Source organism: Mauremys mutica, chromosome 3, assembly GCF_020497125.1.
Source record: "Mauremys mutica isolate MM-2020 ecotype Southern chromosome 3, ASM2049712v1, whole genome shotgun sequence".
Lineage (NCBI taxonomy): Eukaryota > Metazoa > Chordata > Testudines > Geoemydidae > Mauremys > Mauremys mutica.
Window position 1 is genome coordinate 157,485,409 of NC_059074.1, and position 23,344 is coordinate 157,508,752.

Consider the following 23,344-nt stretch of genomic DNA (forward strand, 5'->3'; position numbering starts at 1 on the left):
ATTGTGACTCAAGTGCAAAAAAAACCATGAGATTTTAAAAAGTAATGATTTGGGGGGTTCTTTTTATTTGCTTTTTGACTGTTGACCCTTTAGGGTTCGTGTTTTTAAACTGTTTCTTCAACCATAAGGTGTAGCAGAAACTTACTTTTTTAGTGAAAGCTGAGAATCTTACACAATCACAATTCTAGAATCTGAGACTTCAAGTAAAATACTCAATATTGCAAGACTCGTGAGGAAGATGAGTTGGCAGCAGAGTCCTCTCTTCACTCCAGCCTTCACCATGACTACAACTAATGGAGTTACACTGGTGGAGAATTATGTGGCCTAATTTTCCTAATGTAGAAGCAATTAAGAGAGGCCCTCTGTGCTAGGTGTTCATTTTTTGATTGTGAGCTCTTTAGAGCTCTTTGTTTTGGCCTAAATACTCAGGCCAAAATTTTCAACTGTGTGCCTACACTCAAGTAATTAAGGGGGACATTTTCAAAAACACCTGAGGGACCTAGGAGCACAAATCCCATTGGCATTTTTGCTTCTTAACCCCTATAGGGTCTTTTGAAAGTCTCCTCCTAAATCCATATTTAGGTGCCTACATTAGTCACTTGGGAGTTTTAAGCATGTATTTATGTTGCAAATTTCTGGTTTCAATGCCTAATTTTAGGATTCAAAGCCTGAAAAAGTTGGCCTAAGTACCTAGATAGTAAGGCAAGGACACACTGGAGATTACAGATAGTTGCACTGAAATCCTGCTGGTGTATCGATCACTTTGTAGGTAAATATACCATGGGGCTTCAAAGCTACATCAGCCACAAGAAGAAAAAGCTCCCAGTTCACATGATGGCCTGGGGGTGAGATTTCAGTCCGACACAGGCGGCTGCTTTGTAGTTACGGGACCGCAAAGGCTGCAGAGGGAGCAGAGCAAAAGCTACTGCAGCCTCCTCTGCAGGCCGGGCCCAGGAGGAGGCGACCCACGGGCGGCCTCTTCTGGCTGCCCCGCAGCTCCGCCCCGGCAGCCCCCGCCCTTCTTTATCGGTCTTCTCCAGACCTGCCTCTCCCGCTGCCACCCACGAGCAGCGCCCTTCCCGCCACGTGACGGGAGCCCAGCTTCCGGGTTGGCTTCCCTGCGTCATCAGTGTGCGCCCTGCCCGCTGCCTGCCCGGCGGCGCTTCCCGTCTCGCCTGGGCCGGGGCTGCTGAGCGGGGGAAGATGGCGCTGCTGGTGCGGGACCCGGACGCTTCTCGAGCGCAGCTAGTGCCGCTGCCCCCCGGGGGCGGGTCGGTGCGGGACTGGCTCCGCATTCGCTGCCGGGCACAGGTAGGCGCGGGAGGGCAGCTGGGGGCGGCCCTGCTCTGGGGGCCAGTGTCACCCGGGGCAGTGGGGGTGGGGCGGCAGCTGGGGGAGCCCCCCCCCCCGCCCGGCGCTCTGGGGGGCCGGCAGGGGAGCCCCCGCGGGAGGGGGCGAGGAGGAGGAAGGTGATGTTGATTTGGTCCCTAAGATTCCACCGTTGTCCTGCCCGGTGTCTTGGGCCTGCTCATGGATCGTTCTCTTCGCTACAAGCCCTGCCGGTGTGTGTGTCTGTGTGGGCTAGGATCGAGTGTCCCGCTACTGGAGCGTTTGCTTTTGTTTGACAAACTAGAAAACCTCTTTACCAGCGAAGACGTGAGCTTGAAGACCTGTCCCTCCCCCTCTAAATCTTCAGTCGTTGCGGTGATCACTGAAATATCAGCAGTCCCCATCCTTGCAGCTTCTTGGGCTGTTGAAGCGTCAGTGACATCCTGAAACTATAATAGAAGAGACTCTGGTTTGGGGTCTTGGCAAATAAATGAGGAACTGATTCTTTAAAAACTCTAGTAGGGTCCTGTTGATTATTATGTTTTTCTTAATATGTACAAAACAATATCTTAGTGCAGTAGCATTTAGTGGCCCCAGCAGAGATTGGTGCCCCTTTGTGCCAAATATTGTACAAATGCATAAGAGCAATCTTCTTTCTCTTAAGAGTGTACAGTCTAAATAGCAAGAGAGATGAGGGAAAGGTGAGGAACTGAGACACAAGATATTATGTGATGTGCCTAAAGTCGCACAGGAAATCTGTGGCAGAGTAAGGAACTGAGCCCAGATCTCTTGAGTCCACATCTGGTGCCATAAATATAAGAACATTATTTCTCGCAATTACAAATGATGGCTTGCCATAGCCAAAGGCTACCTTCTTAAAAAAAAAAGCCAGTTGTGTATCCTCTTCCACCTTCACAGCCTTAGGGAGAACAGCCAGGCTTGCACTCCCAACATCTGCAGGTGACAGCAGTGAAATCTTTCACTCTTTCTGGCCAGCTGCATCAGACATGCTCTGCCCACTTGCCATGCAGGGAGTCAGGAATCTCTGATCTCTTCTTCCTACAATTATTGGAGGAGCTGACAATGCACTAGAAAAAATTTGACATCCTGGGGTTGTGGGTATCTTCTTTCTTTCCTCTGATTGCCCTAGATGAGTGCAAGAAGAGGAAGTGCTTATTTTATTTTTTGGCTAATACAAAGTTTAAGCACCTCTAGTAAGTGATATAAAGTGCATTTTAACAGTGGAATCCATTTGTAGGTGAATGTAAACTACTCTGTAAGCACCTTTAACCTTCATTAATAACTTGAATTGAAAATATACCCTACGCTTTATACTTTAATTTCAGTTCATCAAGTGAGTTACCCATAACTTTATTTAAAAATATATTTGTAATTTTTAAGGTTATACATATTCAGTGAATGATTGGGGGGGTCTTAGAAAGCTTCTTCTTTGTTTTTAATTTCTTATTTAAAAGGAGGTAAAAAGCCTATTCTCCTTTTATTGTTTTAAAATGGATTACTCAGACTGATCAAAATCCGTTTTTATAGACTGAATGTTTTTGTTTCTAGGGCATTCCTGAGGACAGTTTCTATGTGAAATGTAATGGACGACTGGTTAATACTGAAGACTTGCTACAGGATGGAGTTGTTTATAGTCTGGAGCCAAGACTTTATGGTGGAAAAGGAGGTTAGTTGCTGATGCTGCATGGGGGACTGTCAAATGTTTTATGTATTAGAGTCTAGGGGTAAAATTTCAGAAGCTCCCAAGGGATTTGAGAAACTAAATTTAAATGAAAATCAACAGGCGTTAGGCTCCTCAGTCACTTGGATGTTTTTGAAAAGTTCACCCTAAACCATGACCTTTGGAGGTTCTTAGCTTATTTTATTCCACAGTAAACTTGTGAGTCAGAAAAATCCTTGATAGCCAGAACCCCCTCATTCTAAGATTTCATGGCCATAAAGCTCATCACAGAATCTACCACTTGCCATCCAGTCCTGCTCCAGAATTCAAGCTTTCATTTAAAAAAAAAAAACCTTTATGATCATAAACATGTGAAGTGAGTGTAACTGATGCAGTGTTGGTTTCCTGAGTCTGCAGTGCAGACAATCTGAAATTGTACCTGTGAAACCTAAACTTGACCATTTAAATGTCAAAATAAACTGTTTCTGCTAAAAAGTAATTATCAGTGAAAGATTCAACTATAATGTGTTTATCGCACAAACTCAAATTGCCTCCCAGACGGTTAGGTTTCAAAAGACCCAGCTGCCTACTGCTCAGCTGCCAGAACAACCCATTTCCCTCTCAATAACTGCATTAAATATATTGTGTATCATCAATACAAAGATATGCACCGCTCTGAAACACTGAAATGTAGGCAGATTATAAAACTGAATTTAATAACAAAGTTAAGCAGGTTACTGGACTAATTATATTTTCATATTTGATAGATCAATGCAGTCATAATAAAATGTTCAGTAAAGTTCCCCAGCGTTTCCTATCTGCAGGGCACAGAAATCAAGGGGGCTTCCTTTAGAATTCTGGTCCAGCTCGCTACACCGTGTTTATAGAATCAGGCAGAATGAAAGTAAATACTGCTTCTGTGACCTTTTTAATCCCCCGAAGACAACTGGCTGCTGACATCTGTTTATACCTTCCAAACACCCACTGTCATGCCTACCAGCTTCTACTCTACTGTGACAATCTAGCATGCATCATTCTGTGATGTCACAGTTGCCATTGGAGCCCTGCGGGGCCTAGTCAACTAAATAGTATTTGTCAAAATCATACCGTTGGCCTTGTCAAGTACTTCTGTTTGAGTTTTAAAATGAAAATGTGGGGTAAAACAAGGCACTCAGTCTTGAAGGCCTGCTTAATGGTCCCTTTGGGCTCAAAATCAGACAGTCACAGAGAAACTGAAAAGTTTATGTTAGGGCTTGGGAGCATTGCCCTTGACTTCAATAGGAGCAGAATTGGGCCTAGGTTTAGAAAATAGCTCTCGCTCTCCTTTTTTTTTTTTTTAAAGAATATAAAATCCAATGAAACCTGTATATAAGCAACTTCCTCAAGTGTCTGTTTGGAATAAAGCTTTGCAAAATTCTATTCACCTATGGCAATAGTTTGTTTTAATAGGGGAGTGAATAGGTGACTCTCTTATTGTATGGGCCTGGTAAATTTCCGTGGCATTTTTTTCAGGGCTGCTTTAAAGGATCTTCAAGGATTCTAGTACAGTTTTGTTCAACTTGTAGTTAAAGAATAGTGTAATAAATGGCACTTGCATAGTATTTTAAAGCTCTGTGCTGACATTAATCCTCACTGTGTTTCTTCACAGTAGTTAGGTAAGTATTATCCGTAACTGGTGAGCGGGTGGGATTGAGACAGAAGTTAAGTGACATGACAAGAGCAAGAAGTGGCAGAGGTGTAAGTAGCACTCTAACATTACTGGGTTTCCACCAGATCACATTGCTTTATGTGACTACCTCTCTTGGGCAATTATTTTTTGTTGGCACTCTGCAAAATCCAGGCTATAGCCTACAAAAATCATTTCCCCAGCCCCTTTGCAGGTGTCCTCAATATATGGGGGTCATGATAATGGTCCCATTGGGTAGATTGGGTCTCCCCTGGATAGATGGGAGAGGAGGCTCAAGTGTTCATGATATGGAAAAGATTGAGAATCACTGTGCTAGAGGACTCCAGTAGCCTGTAGTATCAGGAATACATCTTATAGGGATATCAGTAGCTCAGGAATCCAGCTGGCATGACTTCAGGAGAGCTAAAATTAAAAGATAGTTTAAACTTAGTTATACCTTGAATGCCTCTCTTTGACTTGATGTTTGAGACATTCAGCTCAATAATATAATTTATCGCATTGTATCTGTTAAATAGTCATCTTTGGCCTCAGTTATTCTGAGAGAAAGCAAGTCGCTACACTTTCAGTATCTCTTTCTTCACTAATGGTGGGACTAACAAGATTTTTTTCTCTAGTATATGATGTCTCATTACCTTGATCTCTATTACTGGGATGTGGGGAGGAAGGGGAAGAGCTATTTTTAAAAACTGTAATGATCCTGATCCTGTAGATCTCCCTATTACAACTTTGTAGCTGACTTCTGGTAACTTTTCAGGTTTTGGATCTATGCTCCGAGCACTTGGTGCTCAAATTGAAAAGACAACGAATCGAGAGGCTTGCCGAGATCTTAGTGGAAGGAGACTACGAGACGTTAACCACGAAAAAGCGTGAGGCATTTACTTTCTCAGAAATATCATTATAAAATACAGTAACCTATCTTTCATTGTTAGAAGAGGTCAAATGAGAGGCTGTTATAGTCAGAATAATGAAACTTTATGGATATTAGAAGGAGCTTTTAGCTCTTTGAAATCCTTAGCACAATATGGATAGAAGCCAGGAGGAGTCACTGTCTGCTTGAAGAGTATATAGCTAGTGCAAATTAAAGGTGACCATACTGCAACCTGTTTGTGACATGCTTGTCTGCACCTCTTGTAAGTGTTTCTCAGGGGGTAGAAGAATGTTCTCAAACAAAAGAAAAATTATAGGATCCTCAAAGCACACTACCCTGTAGCTGCAGGCCAGAGAGCTGTGGAGCCCATCATTAGTCTATCTTGCATAAATAAACACTTCTCCCTCCTGTAGTGAAATTTCCATGAGTTGCTGCAGGGTGCAGCTTTTTTATGACTAACTCACTTATTTCCTGTCCTCTTCCTTTTTCTGTCCCCATCAGTGGGTGACAGTGTTCTGTAACTTCAGAGCAATAATCATTGTTAGATTAAAATGACTGACTGGTTCCTATTTCCTGGACTTTTTTTTTTTTCCTCTGCAGAATGGCTGAGTGGGTGAAGCAGCAAGCAGAGCGAGAAGCAGAAAAAGAACAGAGACGCCTGGAAAGGCTGCAGCGTAAACTTGCAGAACCAAAGCACTTTTTCACTAATCCAGACTACCAGCAACAGTGTCACGAGATGGCTGAGCGCCTAGAGGATTCAGTCCTTAAAGGTACTACTGAGCACTTGGAATGACACCTTAAAATAACCGTTATCAGTCAACATAGGACTGTTTTCAATCATATTTTATTAAAATATGTCCGTTTGAATGAACACTATTTGAGAAATTGTTACTGATCTTAAATATTGTGGGCTTTGTATTCTGTATTGTAATTGAAATTGATATATTTGAAAATGTAGAAAAACATCCAAAAGTATTTAATAAATGTCAATTGGTATTCTATAGTTTAATAGTGTCATTTAATCACAATTAATTTTTTTTAATCACGATGAATTTTGAGTTAATCGCGTGAGTTAAGTGTGATTGATCAACAGCCCTACTTCTGATGAAAACCAATAGAACTAGGTTTTCCTCCTTTGAATAAAATTAATTGGAATATTATACAAAAGTTGCAACACAGATACAAATGATGTATCATTTTACACCAAGGTAATCTACAGGTAGGCTACATGAGTCCCAGGTTAGCAGCAGTGCCATCAAGAACTCTTTGAAGATGCTGATAGGAGCTTAGTAAGAATTATATGTAAACTTTTTTGTAGTAAAAAGATCATAGGTTAACACATTTTATGGAGAGTTTAGAAATTGAATATAATCTAATAAAATATCTTGATTACACAAGTGTCCTTTGCAGTTACTTTGTTTATCCACTGATTGTTACCCTGTTGGGAGGTTCAGCAGGGGCACAAGAAGGGCTCTCTCCAGTACAGGGTTGACGCTCTACTCATGTGGGGAAGCTTTTGCTGCCCACATTATGCCTGTTCTGAGTTTATGTGGAAGACTTCACCCTCCAAGGCTCTCAGTCCAGCACCTTCCATGAATACTAAAGAAAGACAGCTCACACATTTATGGAAAGTAACTGGAACCATAGAGTTCTCCTTGATCAGCTATTTGGAGCTTTAAAATCTTCTTATATGGACTTGGTAATCGCATAACAACCTAACAGTAGAATAAATCTGCAAAGGTACTAAACTTTTAACTTTGCTTTGAAGGAATGCAGGCCTCTTCCAGTAAGATGGTATCTCCAGAAACCAGTGATTGTCGGAAGCGCCCAATTGAGTCTGAAAAGAGTGGAGAAAAATTTAGGAAAAGACAATGTTTTTGGTAAGTGTTATGGCTTAAACAAGCTTTGTAAAGAATAAGAAAAGCAATAGATAATTACCAAGGGGAAATGATCACTTTTTGTACCACTGGTACAGATTTAAAAATGAAATTAAATACTATTTTAACTAATCACCAGTAAAAGTCAGACAGCTGAGCACTCCCAGGAACAGTGCTACCGCCATTGTACAGGCACCAAGGAAATTTAATCTGAAGGGGCTTTGACCCCTCTCATCTTTCCCTCATACAATTGCACCTCACTTAACATCATCCCGGTTAATGTTGTTTCGTCAATGATCTATTAGAGAACATACTCATTTAAAGTTGCGCTATGTTTGCTTATAGCCAGCCCACTCTGGTTCCAAGCCATTTGGCCGTGTTGGCTTGGAACCAGAGTGGGCTGGCAGCCCCCCTATCAGCTCCCTTCCAGCACCACCCAGCACCTACCACCTGCTGTTGGCCCTGCAGATCAGCAACTTCCCCCTCCCTCCCCACGCCTCCTGCCTGCAGCAATCAGCTGTTTCCTGGCGTTCAGGAGACCGGGGGGGGGGACGGGGGAAGAGCGAGGACACAGCATGCTCGGGGTAGGGAGGGGGTGGAGCAGGGGCAGGAAGAGGCGGGGCAGGGGCCTTGGGGCAAGGGATGGAGTGGGGGCAGGCCTGGAGTTGAGCACTCCCGGCACTTCGGAAAGAACAGCAAAAGGAGCAGCCGAATGATTCACCCTCTGACTCCACCACCTCAACCAAGCTTCACAATCATCATTGCTGAGTACGGTATTACATTGTTTAAAATTGTTTAAAACTTATACTATATATGTATATAACGTCTTTTGTCTGGTGGAAAAAAAAATTCCCTGGAACCTAGGCCACCACACACCCCCATTTACATTAATTCTTATGGGAAAATTGGATTTGCTTAACATAGTTTCGCTTAAAGTTTCATTTTTCAAAAACATAACTACAATGTTAAGTGAGGAGTTACTGTACTAGTTCATGCCCTGCTGCCTCCTGCGCCCTTCCCTCATCACTGTTCATCTGGATAATTAAACTGGGCTCAACCTTTCCTACCTTATGTAACTTGAAGACTTTTTTGACCCCTTTAATCTTCTCACACTCCAGTTTATTCATCCTTCATAGAGAAAACAGTGGGAGAATCCTAAATTGTTCTGTTCTTTTAACAAAATGAGTTTTTGAATTCTACTATTTAAAACGATTAGACATAGTAAAGATGCTCATGTGGCTAAAGGTCTGCCACGTGGCAGTAGTAGATTGGGCTCATTCTTTTCTAGGAGTGCTTCAGAAAGTGTATCTGGCTCCTGAGGGACTGCGTGGAGTTATATATAGTAACAGTGACTTCTACCCTTTTGAGTGCAGGAATTAAATTGGTCTGGAGACAATCCAGTCTAGTCCTCCTTTGCTAGGCTAGTACAGTGACCCCTTTGGGGCACGTGAAGGGGAAAGTGACTCTGGTTAAAAAATTGTAATTAAAAAGTGTTGTTTGTGACAGGATGGGTGTGGAGGGACTGTCAGATCCCGAGAGCTCTGGTGATGGTGATAGTGAAGATGATTCTCCTAGCATGGCAGAAGGTAGTTGGCAATCAACTGGCAGCCATGTTGAAAAGACTGAACTCACGAGTGAGTGGCCCAGTAGCTCAGAGGATTCCATCGGATGCAGTTCAACCTCCAATGCTACTGAGAAATCGCAGGAACAACCAGAAGATCTTGGAAAAGATCTACCAGAGAAGGTGCCTGCAGGTGCTCAGACTGAAACTCCAGCAGCTGATGAAAAAAATGAAGCAGCGAAGACCCTGAAGGATGGGGAGCAAGAAACTGTTTCAGCTACTCAGCAGGAAACAAGCCAGTTGCAGAGCACAGTAAGCAGTACTAAATTTGAATGTCAAGAGATGGACCTATTGCTTCTTTTTCCTCACTGCCCATCATCTATCTTTGGACCACGTTTTCTATCATCCAGTTAGTGAATCACCTTCCTAACTGACATAAAGGGACCCGGCCAAAGTAGTTGAGTCTAAAAATTAACTTGCCTTGATGGTTCTCACGATAATTCGCATTTCTAAAGAATGCTCACTCGGGGCTCTAAATAGCTCCTTATAGCAGCTCAAACCAATTCCCAAGTCACTGCATGTACTACTTTAAAACAAATTGGCTTAGATATGCTAGATCAGGGGGTCTCCACCACGCGTCCGGCCCACGGTGTTATTTGCTGCGGCCTGCCAAGCTCCCTGTGTGCCCCCCCAAAGTTATTTCCTGCGGCCGCCATCCCCCCCATTCCCCTCCAGCATGCGGCGTCTCTGCTCCTCTGCCTACTTCCAGGCGCTTCTCGCCGCCAAACAGCTGTTTGGCGGCACTTAGCACTTTCCAGGGGGGAGGAGCGGGGAGCTGCACGCTCAGGGAAGGAGGCAGGGCAGGGGCGGGGAAGGGGTTGGAATAGGGGCAGGGAGGGGGCGGGAATTAGGGTGGGGACTTGGGGGAAGGGCTTGGAATGGGGGTGGGGAAGGAGTGGGAAGAGGCAGGGCAGGGGTGGGGCCTCATGGAAGGGGTGGAGTGGGGGTGGCTTTTGTACCTTTTTATATGATGTGGCCCTTGAGCCAATGTGCTAGTCTTCATGTGGCCCTCGTGGTGATTTGAGTTTGAGATCCCTGTGCTAGATTCTCTTATGATCGGTGTGCAAGAGTCTTGTTCTGCGGTCAGAGGCAAGGATCAAAGAGAGACCAGAATTCTTGAGGCAAGAATTCCAGTATGATAAATTATCAAATCCGTTTTTTGGCTTACTGCATTGTGTTCTTTAGCTCTTGGGAAATGTAGGATATTTAGAAAAGAAACTTTCCTTCTCTAATCTACTCCACATCTAAGTAGCCTGGGCTCTTTTAATTGAGGAGTAAGTACACTGGACTGTCATCAGGGAAGCACAATAAACACAGAATGAACAATGCATCTCTGCTATTGTAAATTGATCTAGAAGAGATCCAAAATATATCAAACATAAAAATCCTGTTAACTGCTATCATGTTTGTTTAGAATACACTTACCTGTCAGAAGGGGTTTGCCTCTAAACATCTGATGAGTATGGAAGTGTATAGTGGGCTTTGGTTTGCCTTTTGTATGGCTATTCATTCAGTAGAAGTATTCATAAAAAACCTACTAGTGCGCCTGGGCTCCTGCAGGGGATGGTTAACTAGAATGCTCCCTAACTGGCTATATTGCCTCAGTATCATGTGGTCCATATATCTATTGGTGAGGTGACGTTAAGTGATCATTATACTAGTGTCTTGAGACCACTTAATTATCTTGAATACAATATTACCCTGAAGCCATCACCTTCACTCAACTGAAAAATCCCACTGGTTAGGACAGGAGGAAGGTCAATGAAAGATGCATCCTGCACTATGGACTAAATGTAGCCATGTACTAGTTCTAATGGAAACTAATACCAGAGAGGGTCCTCCACTGACACGTATCACAAAACCCCGGTGAGTTCAGCACTGGAACCAAAGCAGTAATGCTTCAGATTGTAACTGGAGTGATAGGTCATGGGGGAATGTTAATCTCTGAGATAGCCCTAAACATGCTAGGACCTGGCTATCCATGTCTAACTGCTCTCAACTATTTGTTCTCTCTCTGTCCTGAAGGAGTTAGGCACTTCTTGTGAGTGTCTTCTCTTCTCTCCCACAAGTGTAGCCAAAGATCATCCCCTTTGCGTGAAAAGTTCTTCCTCTGGGAAAATATAGTCTACTTTGTAGGATGAAAGATTTTCCGGCTCCCTGTATCAGGTTTGGTCACATCACCTGTAAGTGTAGGTTGACCGTAATATTCATCCTTGAAGGTAACTTAAGTTAGAAGTTAGTCACTTGGCGCTTTTATTTAGAGCAGACAAAAGCCAATTGACTAGTTCATCTATCTTGGTTTTCTCTTATATAAACACTTCAGTGTGGTGCTTGGACAAACCATCTTAGATGTGACTTAGTTTACAAATCTTGGTGGAAGAGCAGATTTAAAGGAAACAATGAATCCATTATCTCAACAGTGGAGTAACCTGCTTACTCATATTTCCTTAATAGATGGGAAGTTCAGAGTCTTAGGCCTGATCTACACTAAGGGGGGGGTCGAACTAAGGTACACGACTTCAGCTACGCGAATAGCGTAGCTGAAGTCGAAGTACCTTAGTTCGGGCTACTCACCCGTCCAGACGCCGCGGGATCGAAGTCCGCGGCTCCAAGGTCGACTCCACCACCGCCGTTCGCAGTGGTGGAGTTCCGGAGTCAACCAGAGCGCGTGGGGAGTTCGAACTATCGCGTCTTGATTAGACGCGATAGTTCGAACTCCGAGAAGTCGAACTCTCCGCGTCGACCCGCGCAGTAAGTATAGACCTACCCTTATGAAAGCTCATTCAGTCACATCACTGACATGGTATATTACTTAGTTGAATTTTTGTCGGCTATGTGAGAGGCCTGGATTAGCTTTCTAGCCAATGAAAACTTGATTTTCAGCCTTAGACTCTGCAGAGTCTTTATTAGTCACAGTAATATGTTTGGATGCATTCATTCCAAAGAGTTGAATCTTGACAATTGGCAAGTAAGTGAACAAACACAATTGAATGAGGGGAAAACCCATCACAAACTGTACTTCAGTTTTTAACAGGTGTAGTTCAGTTAACTGAAACTTTATAGTATACACTTGAGTGCATAGTAGGAACCATCTTAAACTGGATATTTGCAACACTGCAGTGTTTTATCTTTCCCTCATTATTTGCAGCGTTCCCTCCTCTTAGAACGGGAAACTTCACCAATGGCATAGTAAATTCTTCTTGCAGTTGGCAAATATTATGATGGTGCCCACTACATTTTGTAAAAGTAGTGACTATAGTAATAAGACCTCATAACAGCTCCACTCGGTGCTAAGACACAGCCAGGTGACTTTTTTTTTTTGTATGCATAGCTTGGCAGTGTGCAATACTGTACAGAATCAGACCCTGTTCTTAAGTAAACACTTAGTGCTGGGTATTGCGCCGACAAATGAGTGGTCTCATTTCAGTCACTGGGACTGTTTATTATTAAGTCCCTTTTGTTAACTCCAGCGTGATACTTCATAGACAGCACTATGCTTGTTAATAAGGGGTGTAAGAGTTGTCCCAAATTCCATATTCAGTTCAGTGGATACTAATAAATTGCATTGATTTGAATCTTCCTAGAAGTTGAAGATGCCAATTTTCTTCAGCTAAGGCATGGTTTGTGTCAGCTATGCTATGTGTCAAAATAAGATGCACTCCTAGAACTTTACTCTTCCCTAAACACCTTATAAAAAGAGAATATTTTGTCTGCAGTTCTTGTAACTTCAGGGTGGTTGCAACAGAAATGTAGGCTGTCCCACCCTCTTTCCTGCTACTCATGGCGACTATTTCATCTGGGCTATATTCTGAATGAAGAAGGCTTGTAGCTTTATGTCCTGGGTAGTGGATGGCCTGTGCAACTGAAGGATAAGCTAGGTTGTTGAACTGCTAAGTGTTTAAGAATTCTCTGTTCGTGCGATTATTTATCTTTCTTCCAAAGAACAAGAAGATAAGAACAGGTCACTTGTTTTTATTTCAAGTTTGTTCAGCCCTCTCTTACAGACAGACTGTTAAACTCTGACCACTAATTTGGTCTATGGTATTTTGGCGGGATAACTTAGAAATATAGTTGTCTGTAGATCACAAAAAGGAGCCTTAGATTACTGGAATTCAAGTTTAATTGTGAAAATATCCCACTTACTTACATAGATGTTTAATTATATTGTCACACTTTGAAAGTGTTTGGGTGACTTCCAAATAAGCCTGGAGTAGTAGTCTTCTGTAAAATGAATTCTTGTTGGAGACCAAATGAGCATAAGCCAAGAAGAGCATATTGTTAATCTGTTAAAACAATGAATTAATTGCATGTTCTCTCTGCAGGAGCCTACACGAATAGATTTGCTGGCATTCAACTCTGCTGCTGAGATGGAAGAGCTAGGATTAGAGACACTGAAGTTCGAACTGATGGCTCTGGGTCTGAAATGTGGAGGCACTTTACAGGAAAGAGCTGCGAGGCTTTTCTCAGTGAGAGGTCTCTCTAAAGACCAGATAGATCCGGCCTTGTTTGCAAAGCCCTCTAAAGGGAAAAAAAAATAAAATATATACTGTTGTTAATCTGTTTATATCTGCACACTTCAGAAAAACAGCTTCTGTTCGGTTGTCACTCTAACTTGCCACTTGCACTTGGTGTGTAGATACTCTGATTTCCATTTTTAATGGTCTTAATAAAAGTATCAGTTGTTACCGTAACACAGAGTAAATTGCATAGTAGTAAGTGCTAAGTATTAAAGAGAGCTAAAACTATAAATGGCTACATTAAATCATATAATTAACAGCACACACAGTGTCCTGGGAGGGTAGGAGAAACTGATGCTCAGAAGAGAGTGTGCTTTCCAGAAATGGATGTTCAGCACTGTCAGTACCCAATTAAATAAAAGTCAAACTAACTGAGTTAATATAGGATTACTAATCAGTTTTAATCTCCAGTTAGCCCAGCTATACCCTTCAGATAGTGAAAATTTAGTTAAAACATGATTCAGCCTTGACAACTGAAATCTGTCTTGAGGGAAGGGGAAAACTGTTGTATGGATGACTTTAGATATGGATAAATACGCTCTTTGTGAATTGGCTTGGTGGTGCTGTCAAGCGTTAGTATAACAGGCTAATACAAGTGAAAACATTGCCATTTTGTATGTGATATGACTTATTGGTGTAAATATGTTTTCTTCATATGAAAAGCAGTTTAATAAAGGAATCTTTATATATGAAGGTGTAGAAGAGACTCTGAATAGGGGGAAAAGGAGAATACATCACTTATAAATACTTTTGAAGTAATATGCATGAAGGAGGCAAATTAATTGGAAGACAATGTGGAGCAATGGCTTGAAGCTTAATGAGACGTCTTCCTAATAAAAGCAGAGTGTGTTCTCCAGGGAGCTGGATGAAGCACTATTGTGGGTATTCTAAAGCATGTTTTATTCCACAATAGTGGAGATTGCAGGACCACTCGTGACAGCCAAGTTACAGGGGCCACGTGTGGAAAGCCAAGGGCCATATGCTGCCATGGATTCATGGGTGCAACTTCCATTGTCTTCAGTAGAGGTTTGTATAAAAAGATAGCAGGATAGATCCCACAAGTGGTCTTTCTGCCTGTTGCTGCCTATGAAATATGTTCTTTACCATTTTTATTTCACTGCGGCTTAAAGAGCCAGTAGAAGCAAAGAAAAGATCCTTTATGTAATGGATTGTCAACGTGTGGAATTGCTGCATGAAATCACTAAAACAGCATGCAGGTGTCTAATACAGAACTGGGTAATCTTGACCTCTAGCACTTACACTTTGATCACAGCTGCTGGTGATCCTGCAAGAAATCCACTTACAGCCAGAATATGATAGTTTCTGTCCTCTGCAGGAATACACTTCTTGCAGAACTACTTGCCAAGGCTGCTGTAACCTCTTTCCCAGAAAATATAACATTAGGGATCTATTATCGACCACCTGACCAGGACAGTAATAGTGATGATGAAATGCTAAGGGAAATTAGAGAGGCTATCAAAATTAAGAACCCAATAACAGTGGGGGATTTCAATTATCCCCATATTGACTGGCAACATTTCACTTCAGGACGAAATGCAGAGATAAAATTTCTCGATACTTTAAATGACTGCTTCATGGAGCAGCTGGTACAGGAACCCACAAGGGTAGAGGCAACTCTAGATTTAATCCTGAGTGGAGCGCAGTAGCTGGTCCAAGAGGTAACTATAGCAGGACCGCTTGGAAATAGTGACCATAATACAATAGCATTCAACATCCCTGTGGTGGGAAGAACACCTCAACAGCACAACACTGGCATTTAATTTCAAAAGGGGGAACTATGCAAAAATGAGGGGGTTAGTTAAACAGAAGTTAAAAGGTACAGGGACTAAAGTGAAATCCCTGCAAGCTGCATGGGCGCTTTTTAAAGACACCATAAAAGAGGCCCAACTTCAATGTGTGGAAGCCAGTAAATAATTAACAAGGTTTTGAAGAAATCTTAATGAATGTTAGTTAGCATAAGTTAGGCTAACTGTGACCCTGGTAACGTGAAAAAGCAAAATAATGTAAGACAAAGTAAATTGTGTAAAAGTTATTACGACCTTGCAATATGCAGTCTTGCAGTCTTGTTTTTCTAGTAAGATAGCAGAAAAGCTTATGTATAAACAAAATGTATTTGTTGCTCTTTACTGTCTCCATAATTGCTAGAAATTGTCTGTAACAAAGGTATAAAGGCTTAATGTAATTGTTTACCAGTTGAAAGACCTGTCCAGGACCCTGTGTCCTATGGCACTCTCTCCCTCCATGGTAATTACTGAAAAAATAATAAAGTATTTAATCTTGCTGCACCCAAACAAAAAGCAAAAACTAAGTTTTTCTTCGACAATTTGGGGGCTCGTCCGGGATGGCAACGCCCACGGACCCACAGTTTCTAGTTTTACTATGCTTCTAAACAACAACAACAACAAAAAATAACGTACTAGCAACCTCTCCCTTGTCCACTAACATACTACTGTGCCTTTAAATTTTTATTAAAAAAGCAAGTCATTACAAAATAATGTCCTAATATTCTTCCCTATAAAATGCTAAACCACAACTGCTTCAAAAAAAAAAAACCAAAACACTCACTCCACTAACATTGCCATAATCCAAAAATTACTAACTAAAAAAAACATTAAAAACTAACCCTAATAAAAAAGCAAAAAATTACATTCTAACAAAAAAAAATTTATAAAACCCATGCTTAAAAATATAGTATTAATTAAATTTTAAAATTTAATTTACAGGCTGCGCCCTGTGTTTTAAATAAATCCTTCAAAATGTATTGCCCTCCCTAATTAAATTTTAAATAACATTGCCCTTATCAGGTTTTCAAATCACTTCTACATACTCAAATTGCTCACAAAGGGCTGCCATTAAATTAGCACAACAAAAAGCCTAAATTATTTCCTCTAAAAAAAAAAAAAACTAAGCAAATCCCTATAAGCCAATATCTTAAAAGCCAAAAACATAATACAAAATTAAGCCAACTAAAACAAGCTACTAGCCTTATTCTTAAAACTCAGCTATCTTAAATACAAGCTAAAATTAATAAATTACATATCATTTCCACCCTTAGTTCTATAACCCAAAAATTACTAACAAAAATAATATTAAATATCACTAAAGCTAAAAAAGCATTGCAATAAAATCTAAACCAAACTTAGCCCACTGCCCTTACAAACGCTTCAAAAATACCATCTAATCTATAGTCATAAAAACATACTTAAACACTTTCTAAATAAAAGTGTAAACATTCACAATGCTCCTTCCAAGCATATAAACCAATTAAAATAAATGTGGGCTCCCACATACCAAATCCTGCTAAGTCCATAAAAAAATATACATATAAAATTAAATAATTCACCAAAATATCTAAAAAATAAAACCGCCTAATACTCCTAATCAATTTTTAATTAGTACTCCTAAAATTACAGCTAATATTTAAATAAAATTAAAAACTCTATAAACATTTTGGCCCTTAAAACCACCACAACTTCAATATATACAAAAACTAAAGCCAAAAAAGTTATCACTGTTTATAACAATATTTACTAAAAAAATAAAAATAAAAAAACTACCCTAACAAAACACCCACTTTTTCAAGCTAATAATAGCTGTATGTGCGTTAATGCCACCACTTTACAAAATATACATATTAATCTTACCACTGCTGCAAGCAATCCTATCATTTCCTAGCCTGCAAATAAAATGTTGCCAATAGCTTTTAAATTTCAAATATATTTTCCTTAAACTAAAGTATTGCCTAATCAGTTTCAAAATTTGCTTTCATTATTACCAAAAATTCAAAAAATCTCTGCGTTGCAAAAGCAAATTCATATGCTTCAAAATATGTATATCATGCTGTATAATATGCCTTTCATACAGCTTCTAAAAAGGCTACTTTAAATACTAAGTATAGTATATTGTGCTTTATAACCAAAATTATACAACACCACCATTTTATTCCTATAAAAATATTATTGTTTGTAGTGTTGTTAGTTTAAAATTGTGTTCTTATTGTTATAAAAAATATAATGCTAATAATAATACCTTTCATGTTCATGCTAATCATGCATTATCATTACATCCCATAAAAACCCCTAAGCTTAACATATTTGCTGTAAAATCTAACATCCATAGTTTAATGCAAATTAAAATTTAAAATATTTGTTGTACTAAAAGTACAAAAGGGGGGAATGTAAAAGCCAGTAAATAATTAACAAGGTTTTAAAAAAATCTTAATAAATGTTAGTTAGCATAAGTTAGGCTAACTGTGACCCTGGTAACGTAAAAAAGCAAAATAATGTAAAACAAAGTAAATTATGTAAAAGTTATTACGACCTTGCAATATGCAGTCTTGCAGTCTTGTTTTTCTAGTAAAATAGCAAAAAAGCTTATATATAAACAAAATGTATGTGTTGCTTTTTACTGTCTCCATAATTACTAAAAATTGTCTGCAACAAAGGTATAAAGGCTTAATGTAATTGTTTACCAGTTAAAAGACCTGTCCAGAACCCTGTGTCCTATGGCACTCTCTCCCTCCATGGTAATTACTAAAAAAATAATAAAGTATTTAATCTTGCTGCACCCAAACAAAAAGCAAAAACTAAGTTTTTCTTCAACAAATGTATACCCCAAATTAAGAAACACAGTAAAAGAACTAAAAAAGAGCCACTGTGGCTTAACAACCATGTAAAAGACGCAGTGAGAGATAAAAAGACTTCCTTTAAAAAGTGGAAGTCAAATCCTAGTGAGGCAAATAGAAAGGAGCATAAACACTGCCAAATTAAGTGCAAGAGTATAATAAGAAAAGCCAAAGAGGAGTTTGAAGAACGGCTAGCCAAAACCTCCAAAAGTAATAAAATGTTTTTTAAGTACATCAGAAGCAAGAAGCCTGCTAAACAACCAGTGGGGCCCCTTGACAATCGAAATACAAAAGGAGCGCTTAAAGACGATAAAGTCATTGCGGAGAAACTAAATGGATTCTTTGCTTCAGTCTTCACAGCTGAGGATGTTAGGGAGATTCCCAAACCTGAGCTGGCTTTTGTAGGTGACAAATCTGAGGAACTGTCACAGATTAAAGTGTCACTAGAGGAGGTTTTGGAATTAATTGATAAACTCAACATTAATAAGTCACTGGGACCAGATGGCATTCACCCAAGAGTTCTGAAAGAACTCAAATGTGAAGTTGCAGAACTATTAACTAAGGTTTGTAACCTGTCCTTTAAATTAGCTTCGGTACCCAATGACTGGAAGTTAGCTAATGTAACGCCAATATTTAAAAAGGGCTCTAGAGGTGATCCCGGCAATTACAGACTGGTAAGTCTAATGTCAGTACCGGGCAAATTAGTCAAAACAATAGTTAAGAATAAAATTGTCAGACACATAGAAAAACAAACTGTTGAGTAATAGTCAACATCGTTTCTGTAAAGGGAAATCGTGTCTTACTAATCTATTAGAGTTCTTTGAAGGGGTCAACAAACATGTGGACAAGGGGGATCCAGTGGACATAGTATACTTAGATTTCCAGAAAGCCTTTGACAAGGTCCCTCACCAAAGGCTGTTATGTAAATTAAGCTGTCATGGGATAAAAGGGAAGGTCCTTTCATGGATTGAGAACTGGTTAAAAGACACGGAACAAAGGGTAGGAATTAATGGTAAATTCTCAGAATGGAGAGGTGTAACTAGTGGTGTTCCCCAAGGGTCAGTCCTAGGACCAATCCTATTCAATTTATTCATAAAGGATCTGGAGAAAGGGGTAAACAGTGAGGTGGCAAAGTTTGCAGATGATACTAAACTGCTCAAGATAGTTAAGACCAAAGCAGACTGTGAAGAACTTCAAAAGGATTTCAGAAAACTAAGTGATTGGGCAACAAAATGGCAAATGAAATTTAATGTGGATAAATGTAAAGTAATGCACATTGGAAAAAATAACCCCAACTATACATACAATATGATGGGGGCTAGTTTAGCTACGACGAGTCAGGAAAAAGATCTTGGAGTCATCGTGGATAGTTCTCTGAAGATGTCCACACAGTGTGCAGAGGCGGTTAAAAAAAGCAAACAGGATGTTAGGAATCATTAAAAAGGGGATAGAGAATAAGACTGAGAATATATTATTGCCCTTATATAAATCCATGATACGCCCACATCTTGAATACTGTGTACAGATGTGGTCTCCTCACCTCAAAAAATATATACTGGCACTAGAAAAGGTTCAGAAAAGGGCAACTAAAATGATTAGGGGTTTGGAGAGTGTCCCATATGAGGAAAGATGAGGCTAGGACTCTTCAGCTTGGAAAAGAGGCGACTAAGGGGGGATATGATAGAGGTATATAAAATCCATGAGTGGTGTGGAGAAAGTGCATAAGGAAAAATTATTTATTTATTCCCATAATACAAGAACTAGGGGTCATCAAATGAAATTAATAGCAGGTTTAAAACAAATAAAATGAAGTTCTTCACGCAGCGCACAGTCAACTTGTGGAACTCCTTACCTGAGGAGGTTGTGAAGGCTAGGATTATAACAGTGTTTAAAAGAGAACTGGATAAATTCATGGTGGTTAAGTCCATAAATGGCTATTAGCCAGGATGGGTAAGAATGGTGTCCCTAGCCTCTGTTTGTCAGAGGATGGAGATGGATAGCAGGAGAGTGATCACTTGATCATTGCCTGTTAGGTTCACTCCCTCTGGGGCACCTGGCATTGGCCACTGTCGGTAGACAGATACTGGGCTAGATGAACCTTTGGTCTGACCCGGTACAGCCGTTCTTATGTTCTTAGAGTAATATGTAGGTTACAATCCAGCTTGGGAGCTCTGTTGCATTCGCTGCCACTTCCTTAATCCAAAATATAGTTGTATTGGCTAGAGGCAATACTATAGAAAATAAAATATATAGCTGATTGTAAAGTATCAGCAAGAAACCCTGTACGTGATGGACATTTGAGTGATGGGCAGACCATACAGATAGAAACGGCTCTTTGAAGATCAGGCTGATCTTCAAAAGCTCAGCATGGGAGAGGTCTCCAAGCTGAGTATGGTCCTGCTATGAAGGGCATTTCCCAGTTGATGATTGTCTTAGATATGCTATGAACGCTTTCCCAGAAAGGTGAATCTTTCTAGCCCAGTAGGCAATCTCATTAAGTGCTTCCAGCTCACCCTATTCTTTGCAGAACAGTGGCTTTTAATTACAGAAACATGGGGAAACTGGGTGAATAGTCTAAGATAAGTGTCACTTATAAAACAAGGGAATACTGAATGTAGAGTGAGAGCAGTTGTCCTACTATGTTTTGAAGCTAGGTACTGCAACTTGGAGGGTGAAAACGTGACCATTTAGGTATATACACTGTGTATGTGTGATTGAAAAACAAACAAACAAACAAAAAAAACACCACTTGAGTTCATCACCTAGGCCGGCTCCTGTGTGGCTGGGGCTCTGAGGTGGTATGTACTAAGCTGGTGTTGGAGGTTTTCACTAGCATCCTGTCCCATCTTTATCCAGTGCAAATGGTTTAGATCAGGGGTTGGCAAACTCTGGCATGTGGCTTGCCAGGGTAAGCCCCCAGGCAGGCCGGGCCAGTTTGTTTACCTGCCGCATTGGCAGGTTCGTCCAATCACCGCTCCCACTGGCCGCAGTTCACTGCTCCAGGCCAATGGAGGCTGCGGGAAGCCGTGACCAGTACGTCCCTCGGCCCGTGCCGCTTCCTGCGGCTCCCATTGGCCTGGGACGGCAAACCGCGGCCAGTGGGAGCCACGATCAGCCGAACCTGCCGAAGCAGCAGGTAAACAAACTGGCCCAGCCCACCACAGTGCTCACCCTAGCGAGCCACGTGCCAGAGGGTGGGTTTATCTTCAAATTAAGCAAATAAGTTGGTTTGCTTAATTTGACACATTCTGCCCTGAGACTATGGGCAGTTTATTTGTACTAGGGTTTGCTTCAGAAGAAGGTGTAGTCGGGGATTGCAGTAACTAATACGAAATAGGTATCAGGCAACCAGTTCACCTTCATTGCTTTTAACATAAACAGTTTGTTTATCAATATTCCATTTCCAGCTCCTGCCCCCTTCGCAATATTCAGTCATCAGCAACTGAATTTTCTAGTCAGGGGCGGCTCTACAAATTTGGCCGCCCCAAGCAGTCATGCCCGGGAGGCGCCCCCGAGCCGCGGGAGCAGCGGACCTCCCGCGGGCATGACTGCGGAGGGTCCGCTGGTCACGCGGCTCGGCTGGACCTCCCGCAGCTGCGGGCGGTTCGCTGGTCCGGCAGCTCCGGTTGAGCTGCCGCAGGCATGCCTGCGGGAGGTCTAGCCGAGCCGCGGGACCAGCGAACCGTCCGCAGTCATGCCTGCGGGAAGTCCACTGGAGCCACCGGCCGAGCGTCCCCTCCGCAGTCATGCCTGCGGCAGGTCCGCTGCTCCCGGGGCTCCGGTGGACCTCCCGCAGGCATGACTGCGGCAGGTCCGCCGGCCCAGCCTGCCGCCCCCCTGGGAAAGGGCTGCCCCAGGCGGGTGCTTGCCCCGCTGGGCTCTGGAGCCGGCCCTGTTTCTAGTCTAGGAATAACCTTACCTCTTTCCCAGTTAGCCACAGAGCTATACAATGTTCATGCAGCTGCTTTGGAACTAGTTGTAAGCGTGTGGCCTTACGCTCCCCTCAGTAGCATGCCCTATATTGTATTTCTTGCATTTCCCAAAGGAATATGAAAGTCAGAGTGCTCTTCCTCATTGCTTATTGGACAGGCACTGTTGTTTCTTGTAAGGAGTAATAGTGCTCTAGTAAGTTTAATTATTTCTGTAGCAGTTAGAGATAAGCCTAAGAATTAACTTGGGGGCTTTTCCACTGCTTCTGTGTGTGGTTTTAGCCAGGATGTGTAAGCTTGCTGCATCTTAGTTATCCATCTATCGAATGCAGGGGCGGCTCTAGGCATTTTGCTGCCCCAAGCACAGCAGGCAGGCTGCCTTCGGCGGCCTGCCTGCGGAGGGTCCGCTGGTCCTGCAGCTTCAGCGGACTTCTCGCAGGCGTGCATGCCTGCCGCCCTCACGGTGACCGGCAGAGCGCCCCCAATGGCTTGCCGCCCCAAGCACACACTTGGCGTGCTGGGGCCTGGAGCCGCCCCTGATCGAATGTGGGTAGGAGATATCTTAAGGCTGTTGTGATGCTTAGTTAATATTTGAAAAGCACTTTGAGATCAAATTCTTTTTGACATTTACAGAATAAATCATTTTAATTTATTTGAAATACCTTTTGGAGTTACCTTCAGTTCTGTTTGTGGGGTTTTTTTTAAAGCTAAATGATCAATCTAAACAGAATGTTTAATTTGACTGGAAATAAATTTTTCTACTTTTTGGTTGGCTTGAAAAATTGTAGTTTAAAGTTAAATAAAAAAATTGTTTAGGTTATTTATTTTCAGAACTGAAAAACCAGTTATTCACACAGTTCTAGTGCTGGCAGTCTTCCAGTGCTTTCCCACACTTTTCCTTGTGTGACCAGACAGACAAGTTCTCCCATGACTCATTGGGAAAGAATTAAAGCAGCACAGCTTACGGTATATCCCACCGTTCTGCAGTGAGAAGTCCTAGAACCTACACAAGGTAGTACAGCAGCAGTGTGGATGCATGCGAGATAGGCCACTGCAGGTGCTCACAGCTGGATGCTGACCACCTGAGTTAATTCTACAGAAAATCTATATGCGGTGTACTTCTTGTTTCAGAGAAAAAAATCTGCCCTAGAATAATTTATGGTGGAAACTGACCTTTTACTAGTTCCTCT

The 23,344-nt window shown here is 41.6% G+C and overlaps 1 protein-coding gene and 1 long non-coding RNA gene across 2 annotated transcripts; one reads left to right on the plus strand and one right to left on the minus strand.

Annotated features, from left to right (window-relative positions):
- The first annotated feature begins 1,075 nt into the window (after positions 1 to 1,075).
- On the plus strand, positions 1,076 to 14,273 carry SDE2 (SDE2 telomere maintenance homolog). The gene is made up of 7 exons (XM_045011668.1): positions 1,076 to 1,311; positions 2,899 to 3,016; positions 5,452 to 5,563; positions 6,166 to 6,335; positions 7,334 to 7,445; positions 8,949 to 9,315; positions 13,386 to 14,273. The coding sequence occupies exons 1-7, from the start codon at positions 1,204 to 1,206 to the stop codon at positions 13,599 to 13,601; spliced, it is 1,203 nt and encodes a 400-aa protein (XP_044867603.1). The 5' UTR covers positions 1,076 to 1,203; the 3' UTR covers positions 13,602 to 14,273.
- LOC123367424 lies at positions 1,105 to 4,026 on the minus strand. The gene is made up of 3 exons (XR_006578455.1): positions 3,935 to 4,026; positions 2,201 to 2,475; positions 1,105 to 1,778 (listed from the first exon to the last, which is right to left on the minus strand). It is a non-coding gene; the product is annotated as an uncharacterized LOC123367424 (long non-coding RNA).
- Positions 14,274 to 23,344: the final 9,071 nt, after the last annotated feature.